We start from the raw sequence: 19,212 nt of genomic DNA on the forward strand, positions 1-19,212 counted from the left end.
TATCCACTCACTGGAGGAAGCTGGGATATTGCTTCTACTCCAAGTAACAGATCCACCCATCCAATTGATGGCTTTTTTTCCTTTCAAGCAAACTTCTTGTGAATTTCCTTGGCTATCGACACATAACCAGCATAACATGCTCTGGCACATGCCTGCTGAATTCACATTGATTTAAGAAAGACAGGTAAGTATTTTGGCATGGTACAAATAGGAGAGGTGTATAACTATAAATACACCTCTACCCTGATATAACGTTGTCCTCAGGAGCCAAAAAATCTTACCCCGTTATAGGTGAAACCGCGTTATATTGAACTTACTTTGATACGCCGGGAGTGTGCAGCCTCCCCCCTCGCCCCCCCGCTGCGTTATATCCGAATTCATGTTATATTGGGCCGCGTTATATCGGGGTAGAGGTGTAATATAAACTTTGATGTAAGAAAGCACATATCTATGTGCACACAATTTGAGGACATGAAAATATAAAGCTTAGGTCACTGATATTTTGGCTGATGTGCTGCACATTTTGAATTGCAATACAACATTTAATATACATATTGTTCTAGAAATATACATGCTGTGATAGATGCTTGTTTCACTGCTCACCTGTCTACTCATTTGTGCCTGACGAGGTATGTTAACAGTCTGACTGGTAGGTGGGTGTGTATTTTGTTTAGTTTTTGCTATATTAATGTTTTCTTTTATTTGGATTTGTACATATGCCCAGGGACATTGTGATGGGTGAATTTTTGAAAAGCTAAAACTAAATATGTATTTAAAAGGGAGGAAGGGGGTGACTTTAAGAGTTTTTGGAAGCTTCATTTGTTCAGAATCTTTTTTTATAGCCTCTCCTCTTCCTTCTGTCAGGAAATCCCTGACATTCACCCCATTCTCAGGCACTAGACACAAATGGAAAAGTCCTGGCAATAAACTACAGGAAATGAATAGAAATAGTAACCTTCAATTCCAAGCAAGGAATTACCCAAGTCACACAACTCCGTGGCATGGATAATTTCTCACAGCATGGCTGGAGCAGCTCAGAACTGCCAATATAAACCCCCACATCCTTCCTCCAAAGCACCTTATCCACTCTGACAATCCTATCAGAACAACCCACACAACAGCAGTCCTGCCCACCAGCTAAACAGCCCAGGCAAAACTCAGCTCTTTCGGAAAAATCACGCCTTTCACTCTGACTGAACTTTATTAGAGACTAGAACATGAGCTCCTACAGAACACTGCTTCCAACCTCTCTGTATTGAAACAGGAACTCCCCTTGGCTAGCTGGCAGCTAGAGGTATCTCCAGACAGATGCCGTTCTCTCTCCTTTATTCTGTGCATTTTCTTTCTCCTTCCCTTTCCTGCCCGATTCTTTCCCTTTGTCTTTTTTTCCCTAGCAATTTTCCTCTTTTATATTTATTTTCTTTTTATTCATTTCCTTTCTCCTGCTTTGTGCTCTCTCCCTTTCTCCCCTCACCTCTTTCCCATCTAAAAAGGCAACGTAAGACTGAGGACTGGTCCACTCTTAGCTTTATGGGCCACTTAATGCACCTCCCCCGATGAACTGAATACCAAGGGAGCAGAGAAATGTGAGCTAGCAGGCTGATCCCTGAGCCTGCAGCCCTGTAAATGCAAGCTACTTCTGTGGCTAGATGCAAGAAGCCACTGCCAGAGCAACGGAGGGATGGAATGTGGCTTTCAAGAAGTTGCCTATGGTTTTACCTGCCACCCAAGGAGAACACATGTAATGGAGGCTGGGCTAATCCTGTCATGCACCTTTTTGGAGCCTTCCCCCATTGCTTTCCTCTTCTTTCTTGCCCATGCTACTCTTATAAATACTGATCACAAGCCTCACATTAAAACCACAGGGGTTAACAACGCCATCATCCGCAGCTTCTCATTCCCAGACACCCTCCAGCACATACTCCAGCCACAGCTGCCCAGTTTTGCACAGCTTCATGTCCTACCTCTGCCATGTCACAAGAAATGTTACATATGGAGCTGCACAGACACTGGCAGCTATGTGCACATGACAGAAATAATCAGGACAAGAGGCACTATTTAGCACCCTTGATATCAGCAAGGCCCCATGTGCTCCATAGCAAGTTGCATCTAAATTCTGATTTAAAATCCCTGGATTAGCATAAACAGTAATCTGGTGCAGCCTGGACATTCTGCAGCAACCTCATGTAAATTAAAAATGGAAGTTTTAATAAAATGCATCTGAAATTTATTTTGATACTAAATTCAATTTATTTCAAAAAACTGAAAGCTTAGATTCTGGCACAGTATTCTACAGCAGGGGGTGGATTCTGTGGCTAAGGAATTACAAAATAAATGGGATACTGGATACCAGTCTCAGCAGAAAGGCCAAGATTTGAATGAACTTGGAAAATGACCTATTTTTTCAATCCAAGAGGTATTCCCTCTAGATCAGAGATCAAACACATGGGTGAGGCAGTGTAGTAAAAATTACCATGTGTGTCCATCCGTGTTACCCATGATGGAATTCACAGATAACAATCCAGCATCTTTTATAAATAATAATTTCACAAGCATACCATATCAGATCATTCATTTAAATGAGCTGGCCATAATTCAGGGTTATAGCACATAAAGAACTCACACTGTGGTCATTAGTTCTTTTGAGCAAACATGGTATTGAGTGTAAAAACTGTATAAATGTAACATTATTGTTGATCATTTAAAGTCAAAATTAGGAAATCCAAAGTTATGGCTCCAGCCCCCGTCAGCTGTTTTGCTTTTATTTGTATAGAATTTTGTATAATTTTACCAAACTTTCCTAACAAATTCACCTCTGGTGCAAGTACAAGAATGGGAAATGTCTGCCTAAAGGGGTGGTTTTTCTAGTTTATAAGTGCCTGAAAACAAACTCGTAATGAAATTGCTGTCTCAACCATAATTTATTTACTGTAACACAGCAGTGTTGTGCCAGCAGAAGAAACTCACATTTTAAACAGTTTACCCCAGATATTGGCCCAAAGAGGATGAGGAATGGAGTCTGAAACCATTAGTAAAATGCCATCTGCATATTTGTAGACTGTATACACTAGAAAAGGGAATCCCTTTTATGTCTTTATTCTGCACATGCCATGCCAAGAGTTCACAGTGATGAAACAGAAGGAGGAAAGACAACAAACCTTCAGATCCTCTCTTTTTAAAACAATGATACTGATATTAGACCTACCTTGTATGAGGCACATCAGAGTCTCTGATCCTGTTAACAGAGACGTCCCCCAACAAATGCTCCCATGCAATCAATTTTTTTCTCTAATCTTCTGCATTTATCAAAAGCCTTTTTGTCATTAATCAGTACTGCTACCAAGTGGAAATCAGAAGGTCACAGACATTATTCATGAAATTCAAAGTTTATGTCATATGCCCCCTCTTAAATGCTTTTTCTTAGAGACAGAATGTTTTAGCCACTGCTTTTCCAAATGAGTCACTAATGCCCTTGTTTTAATTCTGCAGCTACTGATAATTTGAAGTACTAACCTCCTCCACTACCACCCTGATTGAAATAAAATATCAATATTACAGTACGCTGAAAATGGAAAATTAGATGTGACATTTTGCTGCAAGGCCTCCAAAAGTCCCATTCTCATTCATTTGATTTATTTCTTTGTAGGTCATTTTTGATGGCTTTAGAGCTGAAATATTGTATCTATTTTTTAAAATCTCACAGCATGTATTAAGACAGCTTGTTCCATTTCCCTCAACACCCTTCAGTCACAAATATTGAAACAATAACTCTACTGTGGCTGGAATAGTTTGTACCATTTGATGCTCAGATACCTAAACAAAGAACTTAAAATGTTTAATAGCATGCAGTGGGCTAAATACTGCTCTCAGTTACATACAAACAACTTCACTCAATAGATACCGGCAACCTAAGAGCTATATTCTGCCCTCTTTCAGGGTCGGCTCATGCCGCCTCACTCCCATGGATGTGGGAAGCCATAAACCCAGCCAAGTAAACCCCATGGTTCTGTCAGACAGGAGACTCTCACCAGAGAGGCAGCAGTGTGGAACAGGCCAGTAGTACAGAGGGAAAGTGGCCAGTGGGGCCATAACTGTGAGAATCCAAAACACCTCACATGCAACTCAACAAAATATTCCAAACTGAGGGAAAGAAGGAGCTAAGGATGCTATTACAGCCCATGGGTTGTTATAGAGATTGTGCTGGTGCTGCACAGCCTGAGATACAGGGGAATTCTGTTCTCAACCCCCATGGAAATTCCAACAGCAAAGGCCATTTACTCTGGCTTGGCACAGATTCCACACCATTGTGATCATCTAGTCAGACCTGCCTTATAACACAGGCCATAGAGCTCCCCCAACATAATTCCTAGAGCATAGCTTTTAGAAAAACATCCAATCTTGACTTAAAAATTGACAGTGATGGAGACTCCACCACAACACTGGTAAATTGTTCTAATGGTTAATTATGCTCACTTTTTAAAATATACACCTTATTTCCAGTCCAAATGTGTCTAGCTTAAATTTCCAGTCATTGGATCATGTTATACCTTTGTCTGCTAGATTGAAGAGTCCATTATCAAATACTTACAGACTGTAATCACCACCCCTTTCTCTTTGTTAAGCTAAACAAATTGAGCTCCTTAAATCTTTCACTTTAAGACAGCTTTTCTGATATTTTAATCATTCTTGTCTTGGCTCTTCTCTGAACCCTCTCCAATTTATCAACATCCTTCCTGAATTGTGGACACACAATATTCTAGCAGCGGTCACACCAGAGCCAAATACAGAAGTAAAATAACCACTCTACCCCTACTCAAGATTTCCCTATTTAGGCATCCAAGATTCGCATTAAGCCCTTTTAGTCACAGTGTCGCACTGGGAACTCACATTCAGTTGATTATCCACCGCAACCTCAAAATCTTTTTCAGAGGATCAGGATTTTGCCTTCAGTTCACTCAAGTCCCATTAACATCAATAGGATTTGTGTATGAGGAAAAAGGGCAAAATATGGCTGTAAGTTCCTACCCTAGGTATAATGCTTTTGATATGTTTGTAACGGATTCTGTATTTCTCCCTTTCTTTCTGTCGTAGGCCTTGAAGTTGCACTGATTTAACTTAAACCAGTTTTTAAACCAAATTTCTTTATACCAATGCAAAACCCTGTATGGACACTCTTATTTCACTTTAAGAGCGGCTTATTTCAATTTAGCTTAAACCTGATCCTAATCAGCATAAGATAAAGTTATATTAGCCAAGTTTATATCAGTTTAAGAGTGTCCACACAGCTTGTTGCACCAGTTTAACTCCATTATAAATCAACCACACTTTTAGTTAAACTGCTGCAACTTTGCATGTAGATAAACATGTAGCCTTTTGCATGTAGTCTAACAGATAGACAGACTATGCCATAGCAGAATGGAGGGTGGTGGATGAATTTGAATAGATTTTTATTTTTGTCATATGCTCAGGCCTGGCCAAAAATAATTTTCAAAAAAGACTACTATACATGCAATATAACATAATAATTTCACTAAAAATAGATTAAAGGGCCCTCTTAAAACTGAACAGTAACCTTTGGTAACTAATCATGTCACCATTAATACGGGTATCATGGCCAGACAAGTCCATAGGAAGAAATATAGAAGAGAGTATTTCACCAGTTTATATCCAACTAACCTAAAATTATATTTCTGTCTGTTCATAGAATATCAGGGTTGGAAGGGACCTCAAGAGGTCATCTAGTCCAACTCCCTGCTCAAAGCAGGACCAATTCCCAACTAAATCATCCCAGCCAGGGCTTTGTCAAGCTGGGCCTTAAAAACCTCCAAGGAAGGAGACTCCACCACCTCCCTAGGTAACGCATTCCAGTGCTTCACCACCCTCCTAGTGAAATAGTGTTTCCTAATATCCAACCTAGACCTCCCCCACTGCAACTTGAGACCATTGCTCCTTGTTCTGTCATCTGCCACCACTGAGAACAGCCAAGCTCCATCCTCTTTGGAACCCCCCTTCAGGTAGTTGAAGGCTGCTATCAAATCCCCCCTCATTCTTCTCTTCTGCAGACTAAACAATCCCAGTTCCCTCAGCCTCTCCTCATAAGTCATGTGTTCCAGACCCCTAATCATTTTTGTTGCCCTCCGCTGGACTCTTTCCAATTTTTCCACATCCTTCTTGTAGTGTGGGGCCCAAAACTGGACACAGTATTCCAGATGAGGCCTCACCAATGTCGAATAAAGGGGAACGATCACGTTCCTCGATCTGCTGGCAATGCCCCTACTTATACAGCCCAAAATGCCGTTAGCCTTCTTGGCAACAAGAGCACACTGTTGACTCATATCCAGCTTCTCGTCCACTGTGACCCCTAGGTCCTTTTCTGCAGAACTGCTACCTAGCCATTCGGTCCCTAGTCTGTAGCAGTGCATGGGATTCTTCCGTCCTAAGTGCAGGACTCTGCACTTATCCTTGTTGAACCTCATCAGGTTTTTTTTGGCCCAATCCTCTAATTTGTCTAGGTCCCTCTGTATCCGATCCCTACCCTCTAGTGTATCAACCACGCCTCCTAGTTTAGTGTCATCTGCAAACTCGCTGAGAGTGCAGTCCACACCATCCTCCAGATCATTAATAAAGATATTAAACAAAACCGGCCCCAGGACCGACCCTTGGAGCACTCCGCTTGAAACTGGCTGCCAACTAGACATGGAGCCATTGATCACTACCCGTTGAGCCCGACGATCTAGCCAGCTTTCTATCCACCTTACAGTCCATTCATCCAGCCCATACTTCTTTAACTTGGCGGCAAGAATACTGTGGGAGACTGTATCAAAAGCTTTGCTAAAGTCAAGGAATAACACATCCACTGCTTTCCCCTCATCCACAGAGCCAGTTATCTCATCATATAAAAGTTACCTGCTTGTGACTTTGTTTAGCCTCTATTAAAACAGAAGCCACAGTGTTCTCGATACCATATTGATTTCAATCTCCTCTGAACACAGGCCTCTGTCACTGCATCTCAGTCAGGTGGATTTCTGTTGTATCGAAACTTAATTGAGCTGGGATTGTCTACCACAAAGCTTCTCAGATCAGGGGGCACCTCCAACTGATGACTATTCCTATCCTGGCCCTAGACACTAGCCCCTAACCCCACTTCCTAAAGCAATCCCTAACCCCACTTCCCCATCAGAGAAAACAGGACTTAAAGTTGGTGTCATTTTCACAATCTTGCAAAAAGTACAAAGGCCTCTATATTGATTCTCTCCAGGGGACCCATGTTACCTCAGCCCATTCCTGTGCTGCTCACCAGGTTTCCTGGGCCTCTAACAGTTGTTTATAATGATTTTCATCTTCAGGATTAAGAAGGCTATCTTACTTCATGGTCGTGTCTGTGCTCCATGTTCAGGAAACATGCTTCCATACGGTCTATTTGACCATATAGATAATTAATTTTCTCTATTTGCATTTCAAACCTCCCGTAGAGAAAAGGGTACCACGAAACCTGACTAGACTGGCACATCTATTTAATGTATTTCTCATATGGAAGCATCCTTCACTGGATGGGGAGAAAGAGGCTGGCTCCAACTCCTCAATAACCAGGGAAATAGAGGCCATCCCCTTAAACAAAGGGTCATGTTAGTCTGTTTGTTCTTTCATTTTTTACCACATACAGGGCACTTTATTTATACTCAATAAATTCATCATCAAAAGATGCTTGTGAGATTATTCCGAAAACACTGAATTGGGGACACACATCTTTCAGTAGAAAATGGTACCGTACAGACATCAATCTTAAACCATACCCTATTGAACCATGGAGCTCATTCTCTCATGTTCCCATGACTGAACTGATAAGAATACCCTGTGTCTTACACTGACAGTGCCTTACCAGGTATAAAATCCTCTATCCCCCAATGACTTTCAGAGAATAAGCCCTTCTACTCCAATTCCAGGTAGAATGCATCCTAATCTCATAAAGTTAGATTGTGTAGCCATGGATTGTATAACATGATTTGATATAATTCCCACAGTACTTACTTGGTTAAAATAATACATGATAGCATGCAACACACAGGGCCAAATTGTGCATTCTCTGCTCACACACACAGTCACACTGAAGTCAAAGGTAAGTGCCTACCAGTGTGAATAAGGATTCTACAGTCAGGCTCTGTATATAAATATTGCTCCAAAAAAATCAAATGTTTTTTTTCTTCCAAGTCTTGTGCTTTAAAACATTTTCAAAGCAATTTTAGCAGAGGGGGTATTGCTCCTCTTACTGAACTTAGTGACATGTACTGCAGTTGCTATCATGTCAGACTTATGAAAGAATAAAAACCCACTGGCCCAGGAAAAGGTGTTTTTAATTGCAGAAGAGGGGCAGCAAAGATGGTGGTCTCCTACCATAAGCAAAGTCAGTGGCTTCACCACAGAATCTGGATTTGTGGATATCTAAAAGACCAGACACTATTCACAAATGACTTGGTAATTTAAAAGAATCAATGGAACTGTCAAGATTACAGTTGAGGGATTTTCTGAACGTTTTCCTGGAATGGAGCAGAGAACTACCATTCTAAAATCTATAGTTTCACTCCACACATTATTGGTCTAATAAGAGATTGCTTCCTATACATTGTTGAAATGAAACAGAAATCCTAGATTAGGTTTTGAAAAATTAGCAGTGTTCCAAGGGGAATTTATTCTCCAATCTTCCTATTTTGGGGGGGAAATGGTTAATTCTGTTGTTACAACTGCCTGAATTGGAGACCTCTGCTCCACTGATTTCACCCAGGAGACTCTCAAAGGTAGGTGGAGGCAGATAGAGCCCTAAATTATAACCATACCATATGTTGTGCTGATAGAATGAGGATTCCTGTTGATCATATGTTATTCTGTAATATGATTTGCAAACCTGCTACAACAATTAGTAAATTATTCCAAAATTCTCACCATATACACCCTGGTTATTAAAAGGAAAGACACACTTTGTTTCTACTAAGAGGATATTTGGGAAAATGTGCATTAAATCATAGCTTTCTATCCCATCCACATTTGTGGAGGTAGACAATCTTATATCTTCATGACTGTGAAAGCAGCAAAGAATGTTGTTTCAGCTAAAAACCAGAAGAGAGAGGAGCAGATATGGATTTGACACTATTTGATTAGTTAGATATGGAGTCTAAGACTGCCACTAATCCATTTTTACAGTTCTTATAGAAAAATGATTTAACATAATACTATTATAAAGTCAAGTCAATATTGTAGTCATTTTTATGCTCTCTGCCATGGCAAGCTTGAAAACTATGAAAAACCTGTTTATTATGGCAATGAGAACTCTTCGGAAAAAAATTATTTCCTTTTCTCTCTTTATTTAAGTATACTTAAGTTCCCAGTAGTTTTGAGAAACAATTTAAGGGCCTGATCCTGAGATGTGCTGACCACCTGCTGGACCAGCACCAAAAATATAAATATAAATTACATTTGAAAAGGTTGTTATTGACCTTTCCTATTGTAAAAGGCAAAGAGCAGGGCATGAAATTCCACTTTGGGTAAGTAGGGATCTTTCCTGAGTGAGAGCCATCAACTTCCGCTGAATTTAAGCTTTCATTAAAAAATAATAATAATAATAATTAAAAAAAAAAGAGCTTCTAGGCCATGTGGGTGTTATGATAACCAATGAAGTGCTGTCTTCCTGACTCTGCAGAGACAAGTCTGGCTGCCATCACTGCTAGAGAAGTTAGGATGTCTCAGCTCCTGCTGCAGTTAGGGTGGCTGACAGGGTCACCCACCGTTGTCATTAGGAGTAGGATTACCCTGGGTGAGTTGCCACACCCATACTCAGATGGGGCATGACTGGAGACAGAAGCCTGGCCCAGGAGGGGTTGCGGTTAGGGGCAGAAGTGTCTTTGAGCTTGGTGAATAGGCTGAGCCTTGGGGAGCAGGCATTGGGTAAATTTTTCAAAGCTTTGCAAAAGAGTATCTCTGCTTCTCATTGCTGCTTAATGGCACATCCTTCCCATAAGACTGGTAGCACCAAATCATGGTCCCATTTAAGTCTATTGCAAAGCTGATTCACAGAGAGGGACCAGGATTTGGTTTGTAGTTGTTAAATTAGTCCTATCACAGTGCCAAATCCAGCTTATGCCTGGGATGACTCAGGCCTTCATTTTCATACATACTGGAAAGAAGTCGCTCACTTTATCGTTACACTTCTGCACTAGCCTCACAGCTTTATTCCAGCTCCTTGTTAATAGTCAGCTACCAAAACAAGCCATAAAGCTAAAAGGAGATTTAACTGGGACAAGAGTAGAGGTTGCCCTCTCTAAATGTTTTGGTTTGAAAAACCAAACACAAATATATCCTTACACTTTTAACAAACTGATATATGCGGAGGGAAGGGGGGGGGGGATTATCTGTGTGTGTGCGCAATAACTGGGTCATTTTTCGAGTGGAGGGAAACCTGAACCTGCAGACATAAGCCTGGGAAGTCAGGAAAAAGAGAGTGCCACCTCTGCAGAATGTTTCTTCTGCCCCCTGCAGAAGTCTCTGTGAGGACTCCACAGAGTTGGAGGAGGTAGGTAGCTGTCATGGCTCTGCTGGATTCTTCCCCCTCCAAACACAGACGGAGTCTGTAGTAACTTAGACTTCTTCCTCTTCCATAATTTGGAACCTCCTTGAAGGGATTCTTTGGGCAGCTACATTTGTGCGAGATGACAAAAGCACAACCCTTGCCAGAGCATGCTGTCCAAAAGCCAATGCATCCAACAGGACCAGGCAGAGTGCAGAAGCAATGTGCCTGCCTGAGATGCCCCTGGCTTCCAGTGGATTCTCAGTTCAAGAGAAATCCAGAGGTTAAAGAAAGGAACGTCCAAGCTTCTCCCATTGAGAAACGGTGGGGGGAAGTTTTATCTTCTGTGGAAGAATGGCATGAAATTTCACAAGTTAAAACTCATGGTATTTCTACTCCTCTGTGTTGATTATTCCTGTGTAGAGTATTAAAAATGAAAATAAGTTTTAAAATGCTAATACACACAGTGTGATAGAGGACTATTAAATCTCGCAAACTACTCTGGCTACAGACAGTTCCATATATTATTGTAATATTTAACTTGCCAGAACAAATTTAGTATGTAGAGATACTACACAGAATCATAATACATGTAGAATAAATCTGACTAATTACACCTCTACCCCGATATAACGCTGTCCTCGGGAGCCAAAAAAATCTTACCGCGTTATAGGTGAAACTGCGTTATATCGAACTTACTTCGAGCCGCCGGAGTGCGCAGCCCCACGCCCCAGAGCACTGCTTTACCACGTTATATCCGGATTCGTGTTCTATCAGGTCACGTTATATCGGGGTAGAGGTGTACTTAGAATTAGGAATAATTTATTGTAGTGAAATGTGGCAAATACATTAATGGGCACAAAACAGAAGTTAAAGTTATCTGAACTTAAACTTTTTAGAGAATAATGGGATTCAGTTTTGATTAGAAACCAGACTATGGTCACATATCACAATTTTGAAAAACCTCTTAATTTATCTTTAAATGTCTCTATTGCATAGCTCAGGAATAAGATCACAAGCCATTACAAACTTTTTAGCAGTTTTATGGCAGAGCTGAAAGTGGGCCAGTACAGCATACTGGTAAGAAGTGGCCACCAACGGAGGGGTAGGGGGGGAGGAGGGGAAGAGGAACAAAAGGGGCAGCTGCCCCAGAGCCCAGAGATTTAAAAGGGTCTGGGGCTCCCAGACACTGCTACCGCAGCTGGAGCCTCGGGCCCTTTAAATCGCTGCCGGAGCCCTGGGTAGTGTGGCAGGGCTGGCTGGGGCAAGCTGACCCCCAACCCCGCCAGGCCCCCATACTGGTAAGTCTTTTATCTTACTTTCACCCCTGTCTTATGGTACATTTAAAAGGATGACAGATTTATGTGGAGTATAGAGCTCTCTGAATAAAGTAGCGAAGATGTTTGTACTAGCAAGATATCATGCTGCATTAGACACTTCCACAGCAATATGTTGCTTAGTTTGACACACAAATGAGGACTGTCCTTTGTCACTTCATAAGACAATTTCATATCTGCTTTAACAGCAATGTAAACATTCATTTCAATAAATTCTCTGTTCGCTTTTTCATCGTCATTGAGGCTTGTGTAAAACTTTAATTTCCCCTTTTAAGTTTGGCTATCAGCCTGTAAAATAAATTATTTTACCTAATGAAATGTATCTGCTTTCTGCATCAATTTACAATCTTTGCTACTACCTCTAAAGTTAGAGTAATACTTCATAGGGATAAAACCTGCACCATTAAGTTCTATAAATATTAGTTCCTTTCATAGTTGCTACAACGTTAATTTTGCTGATATTAAATTACCCAGCTGAAGCATGCTACAAAATATTACAACAAAACTTCATTCTGAGATACAACCTTTCAGAAATGAAAGGTTGTAGCTTATTACTGTACCGTTTAGGAAATATGATTCTATAATCATATAAATAGTATTAATTAATTACTGTAAAGTGTTTGGTAACTAAACAGACCACCACAAAATCATTGTCTAAATTAAAAATAAAGATTAATAAAATCTTTAAAGAAATATTGTCAAGCAGCACAAAGAAATGAATATCTTCATGCACAGACAATAAATTTTGTATAAACAAATCACCACTGTAAAATGGAAACCAGTCAATAGAATTAGAATGTAATATGGCAAAGTGTAAGGAAAGCTGTCTATCTGCTTATGATATTTAGTTGGTAGACCATCCTTTGAGATTTTCCTGAATCCCACTTCATATTCAACAAAGGGAAAACAAAGCATGAATATATTTTTAAAAACTATGTACTGTATATATATTTATTGTAAAACCAGTATTCATGAAAATTCTCACTTGAGTAAGGTAAGCAGGATTTGGCCCATTGCTGTGATATGAACGGACATAATAAAATGGATTGTCTCTGTACAGCACCTATCACAATAGGGCTTTGATCTTGACTGAATCCTCTGGGCACTACCACAATACAGACACTTGCTGAATTTTTTTTTATTTGAAAGTTGAGAATCTCTCTCTTAGAAACCTAAGAGTTCAATAATAAAGTTTATTAAAAAAAAGTAATTGAAATGTGAAAAACAAATAGTCTCATTTATTGCAACACATGCAGGGATATATAGAAACTTCAAAGAGTTGATACTCTGCACAATGATGCTTCAAAAATTGCATCTCTGAGCTACCACACATAATGTGATACAGGAATTGTCAAAATAAACACACATTTATTACACAGTACAAAAGACTAAGTAGACATGTCAAATCATATAACTCATTGGATTGTATGTATACTGCTACTCCTCAGAGGACACCGAATGTTGTTCAATTTCTATTTTGAACAATTTCAAACTTTTTTTAAATAGCCACAAATATTTATTTTACATGCTAAAGCCAGGACTCTCTCTTTCATTGTTTATTCTATACATTTTTTGGAGTCCATGGGCTCAATAATCTATTTTACTGTGTTCAGCATCTGGATCTGGAGGGGTCACTGAATCACAGCAAACTATTTCCCTTCTCCCTATTTCAGCAGAGTATACTGCTAAAATAAACTGAATATTTCATTAATAGGGCCATGGAGATGTTAATAAAAATATAAAGACTGGATCATTTTAATTGCATAATGTATTTTTGAAGCAAAGTCTTTTACAATATGAAAATTCGACCTTACAGGTCCACTAAAATTTTTTGCAATTTCTAATTAATACTTCTGTGGAAAGATTCATCTTCAAAACAGTCCCAGCCATCTCCTACTATAAATTTGCAGCTCATCTGTTAATCAGTGTCTATGCCATTATTATTCAGATCTGGCCAAAATGTGAAGCAAAAAAGCTCTGGTTTAGGAGAGTATATTCCTTTAACAAGAGTAATATCTCACCCTCATGCTACAGCTTTAGCAAATGCTGTTCAGCACAGTTGCAATTGTTGTTTAATGAAGACCACAGACATTTTACTTCAATTACTAGAGAATGTAAACATATTAGGTGACAGTCTGTTTCTGATCTAAACAATAGTGCAATTGAATTTTGTGAATTAAAGTAATTTTTCTACACTTTCAGATCAGATTTATGAAGAGAAACTGGCTTACATCAGCTGAATTATGCATACTGAGGCATACAGTTATCCGCCTTTTTATTTATTGTAAGGAACTACAATTTTCTTTTTTTTAAACCCAGGACATCTCAAACACAGGAAATTTGGATTTAATCACCAAATCTGTGATTTCATGTATGTAGGTCAAATGGATGTGGGTTCCACTCAGCTGAAAAAAAGATGAGGAGTAATGTGATTTCAGTCGGAGTAATTTTATAGCAAAGACTGCAAGATATGTTTTGAAGATGTCATTGACTGCAACACAAATCAATATTAAAAACTTATACAGGAAGCACACTTTTAGAAGATGGTCCTTAAAGCTATTTCATAGGCTCACAGATTTCTAGAATCATAAATTACAATAGCTTGCACTTGTAATTAGGGTATCCTCTTCAATTATTTACAGGCCAAAAACAAAAAACAAAGAAAGTGGCATTGCATTACCTATATTAAATGTTATGTACTTTGTTTCTAACTTACTAATGGCACATAAAAATCACTAAGGTGAATGTTCCAGTATAAAAATGTTTTTTTCACCTGAGTGTATTTATTTATTATTCATCCAGCTCAGTGTTGAATGATACAGCAGGCTGCTCTTTAGGCATGCAATGCTGCATTATTTTTAAAAGATACATTAAAGCATACATGGCATCTAAAAAGTAGTTGATTGATTATTCCACAGTATTTCTTTAAACTACAATACTATTTACACAAAGTAGTCTTCACTTTCATATCTTTGAAAATGCGGATTACACATTTGAGAGAAAATTAGTAATTCAATATCATTTAAATGTCTTTCACCATAATATTCCTATCTGTTTCGGTCTACAATTAAATGCATTTCAATGCCTTATCATTGTTGACTTTTAAACTCTCTCATGATTGTCAAACTTTATTTTTCAGCCAAATACTGTAATTCATATTTTACTTTAAAACAGGGGGTACAATAAACAAGCCATTTGATCAAGTTCACAATTTACGAGAAGATTGTTCTGCAAGTGCCACAAAGCCAGATATATTTTCACTAGCAAGCAAAGCTTGATTATAACCTGCACAAGAAAGTTCACACACTGTATCCACACATGACCTGTTGTGATTTGTGAGGAGTGACATTGGTGGTTGAAGAGGCTTATGCTAAATGTTCCAGACAGCTGATGCAACCACCTCTGCATTTGCCAATTTGCAGCTTGATGCTTCTAGAGCAGTGGGACTGTCGGCCCTTACAGGCTCCAAAAAAGGGTGGAAAGAGACTTCAAATCCACCCAAATTAACAAAAACCAACTAAACAACCGTTTATCTGCAATCAGCAGCTCACTGGCCACAACATTAAAGGCAGAAGTTTGATTTTGACATTTTCTTTAAATTCAGGAGTTCAGCAATTGTGAAAAATGATTTTTGAAGGTGTAACCAAACAGACAAGGAAAACTAATGTGTGGGTGAAACCAGCCTAGCGAGTATATTACATTTAAACACACTTTTTTTTTTAAAAAATGAGATCCAGCAGCTGAGCTGAAAGCACCCTCCCTCCCAGTTGAAAGTTACAAAGCAGATACAATGGAGAGCAGCAGCCTGGGCGCTGGGCGTTAAACTTCGGCTCCGTTTTTTGCTTAAAATGAAGGTGTAACAGCGGACGGAGGCGACACCAAATCCTAGGAGCTGCCCAATAAAGCCCCACAAGGGCACAGAAATGCCCTTCGCAGCCCTGATCTCTATTTAACGGGGAGGGGTATTGAGGACACGGCTCAGAAGGAGGAGACACGCCACTGATCCCTGGGAGGAGAAGGAGGATGGGGCGGGGGGAACCCCGGGAGGGAAGGGAGCGGCGGAGAGGGAAAGGCAGAGTTGGGCGAGGAGGGACAGCACGGTGTGGGTGGGGAGAGGAGGAGAAGGCAGCTGTGCAGCCTGCAGCGAGCCCAGCCCCCGCCCCGCTCCGCTCCGCTCCCCCTCACCCCGGCTGGAGGGACAGGAGCAGCGGTGGCAGAGGCAGGAAGGGGCTGCAGGCTCTTTCCTGTCTGAGTCTGCGTGTGTAACCCGATCCCGTCCCCCGCCGTAGCCCCCTCCCGGCCTCGGGCTATAGTTAGCAACGTTCAGCAAGTACAGCTGCCGCCCAGCCCAGCCCGGCCGCCGGTACCGTACCTTAGCCTGCAGATACTGGGGGTAGTAGTAGGTGGTGTACTGGGGGTACATCTGCTGTTTCCACACTTTGCCCATGAAGCTGGAAATGTCGCCTGCAGTGCAGGGGCGGGGGGCACTTTAGGGGGCTCCAAATGCCTCGCTCCTGCCGCTTCCTTTCTGGCTGCTGCTGCTTCTCCTCCTCAGCGGAGCCCAAACCTTCCTCCTCCTCCTCCCAGCAGCAGCAGGGAGAGACCGCGGCGCGCCCCCAACACAGGCTCGCTCTCTCCTCCCCCCACAAGTTTCCTCAAGTCCCTGCCCAGCAGCAGCGCCAGCCCGGTTCCGACGGCCCGGCGCACTGGGAAGCGATCAATACAAGTGTGAACTGCAGCCGCGGCAGCGCTTGGTGCCAGGCAGCCGAGGGAGGGGAGGGAAGGGGGGCCAGGGGCGGTGCTTAGGCCCAGCTGGGCTCGAGGTGTGGGCTGGAGTTTAACCACTCAGGACTTATTGGCATTAGGGAGCCGCAGGAGCTGGGCAAGGATGCTGGCTGCCAGGCGCAGGCTGCAGCCGACAAGTGATCTAGGATCAGGGCAAGAGCGGTTCTAACCCTGGAAAAGTCATTCGGCGATAACGCTCCTGGGTAGGAAGGACTCCATATTCCTGCTCTGCCGAAGGGGGACTGCAACACACACACTGTGCATGACCTTGCTGGCTGGATTCTGCTTTATCATCTCCTTTGAGCCTTGAGATAGCTGGCACGAATGCAGTGGTGCAGGGCACAAGCCTCAGTGCAGAAGTGGATCTAGTTCAGAAAAAAACTAGCATAGCTTTAACATTTACTTGCAGGGGGGACATGTTCCTGGCTAAAATTTCTCAGGACCCCAGTACATCACTTACCAGATTTGCCTAAAGTGTAGATTAACTGGTGTGCCTCATCCTCAAGTGTAATCAAGTAGGGGGGGGAATGACATCCATTCTAACAGATGGTGGCTACAGTTCTGTATATTTTCCTTTGGAATAGAAGCATGGTTGTTTGTTTGTTTGTTTCTTTAAAAGAATTTCACAAGTTTAGTTTAGAGAAAGAAAGGAAAGGAAAACAGGTTACAATGTAATAAAAAACATTTTCTTCAGATTGTTTTTGCTTCTGATCAGCATATATCCTCCTCCTACCCAACGCTGCATTTTCCAACATGCACTTAATGAATTCTCAGAGAGTCTAAACAGATGTCACTTCTTGTCAGGCTGTGAAAATTATGGTTTGTGTCCCAGGAGCGCTGGTTTATTAATTAAATATATATGCAAGCTCCATGAAAGCTGCAGTGCTTATTAGGGTTAACCTAGCTAAAAATGGGGGGGGGGGGAAGATGTGGTATAAAAGCTGAGTATTCACAAGTATCCCTGCATAAAGTGTAAAGGCAGCTTTTGAGCAGTCCTGCATCCTGCAACCATCAAATCTTGTTACTAGCCCAGGTGTGGATAGGTGACTGCAGATAGTCACCAAATCCTAGAGTAGAGATTTAGGTTTCTGCTCTGAGGTTTGCAGCAAAATGATGCTGCAAATTAGCTGATCTGTCACTAAAAGACAGGTCTGTTTGCAAGTTTGGTCATGGGAGGAAATTCTTACTATACTTTATGGACCACACTGATTCAAAGACTAGTAGAGTCTATAGTAAGGAGGTTCTGCATCCAGGGGGATGGAACAGGAGTTCCTTGGTTTTTAGGCTAGCACATGACTGGAACCCCAAAGGGAATGGGGCTGAACTCAGGAAGGGTAATTAATATTAAATTTGTACCTGAACTGGTGACGTTCCTGGTGGGAAAAACAAAGGTCATGGACAGAGAGAAGTCTGGCAAAAGGGAACTATCAGGTGGCTGAGAAGGGCCAATGCCATAATAATCCCATGCTCCGGGATTGCACAAGTAGTAGGACAGACAGTTGAAAAAGCCAAGTCAGCACAGGACAGAAGCAGTTGCCTTCTGGAAAAGATGCAGTTCAAGGACTCCAGGTTTATGCTGTGGAATCTGGACTGTGCAGTGGTTGAGGTGAGGAGGCTGTAATGTGTGGTCACCTGTTGGTGCGGGTGGGGTTTCAGAAACTGATGACAAGTGTGTGGCCATGGCCAAAATACTTAATGCTACTCACCAACTTGGCAATTATACACCAGAGGCTTCCAAACTGTGGTTCAAGGATCTCTGGTAGTCAGCAGAGAGAGCTCAAAGATCACAGAGTGTTGATTCTCCTAGTTTCCTATTGAGAGAGGCAGATTAGGATGGGGGGGAAGAGAGGGAAAAGAAAAGCAACAGTAGCCGGTGTGAATAACTTCTTTTTTTTAAGGAAGGGATAACACTCTTACTGCACTAAAGACAATTAGAAATACCAGGGGAACAGTTGTGTATTCCTTTCTACCTAAGCAACTATTGTAGTTGCCACAAGAATGTTAGCAGTCTATAATGTGGAGGCTCATGAATGGGAAGTATCCAGAAGACAAAATCTCTTAACTGTGATCCACACAATTAAAAAGTTTGAGAACTTCTGGTATACATAGTTCCAGCAGTTATGACTGCAGCAATCTCTAACTTAGTTGTGTCAAGTTACTGGGAATACACGATAGCTGCCAATGAGATGAGTAGTAATGCACACTGTTACTATGACTGCTGAAAGCATGAAAGAACAAATCTGGCTAAGAGAGTATTTTATTACTGTGATCATTAATATCAACTGCTATAACTAAAGATGGGCTCCTAATTCCTTTCTAATCCCCCCTTTCAGTTGTTTATAGCTACCCACCCCCAAGTTTTTCTAATCTGAAATGTTCCCTGCTTGGTTTCTGCCCAAAAGATGATTTCTTTTATTTAAAGTTGGAGCAAAATTGGGACCAATTTTTTTGAGCTATAGAAGCTAGATATTCTACCAACCCTGCTCCCCACACACACGCACTTACTTCCAATTGAAATATTTGCTTTTATTTATT

At 41.2% G+C, this 19,212-nt stretch overlaps 1 protein-coding gene across 2 annotated transcripts in view; it reads right to left on the reverse strand.

Moving 5' to 3' along the window:
• The window catches only part of RBMS1 (RNA binding motif single stranded interacting protein 1), a 190,388-nt gene extending 173,830 nt beyond the window's left edge, over positions 1–16,558 (reverse strand). For both annotated transcript variants that reach the window (XM_024203134.3, XM_024203055.3), the window contains exon 1: positions 16,265–16,558. In XM_024203134.3, the coding sequence (XP_024058902.1) occupies positions 16,265–16,339 (75 nt within the window). In that variant the 5' untranslated portion in view covers positions 16,340–16,558. The remainder of the gene's footprint in view (positions 1–16,264) is intronic.
• Between the last annotated feature and the right edge of the window lie 2,654 nt (positions 16,559–19,212).

The sequence above is a fragment of the Terrapene carolina genome, unplaced genomic scaffold (genome assembly GCF_002925995.2).
Source record: "Terrapene carolina triunguis isolate 2854851 unplaced genomic scaffold, T_m_triunguis-2.0 Scaffold62, whole genome shotgun sequence".
Classification (NCBI taxonomy): domain Eukaryota; kingdom Metazoa; phylum Chordata; order Testudines; family Emydidae; genus Terrapene; species Terrapene triunguis.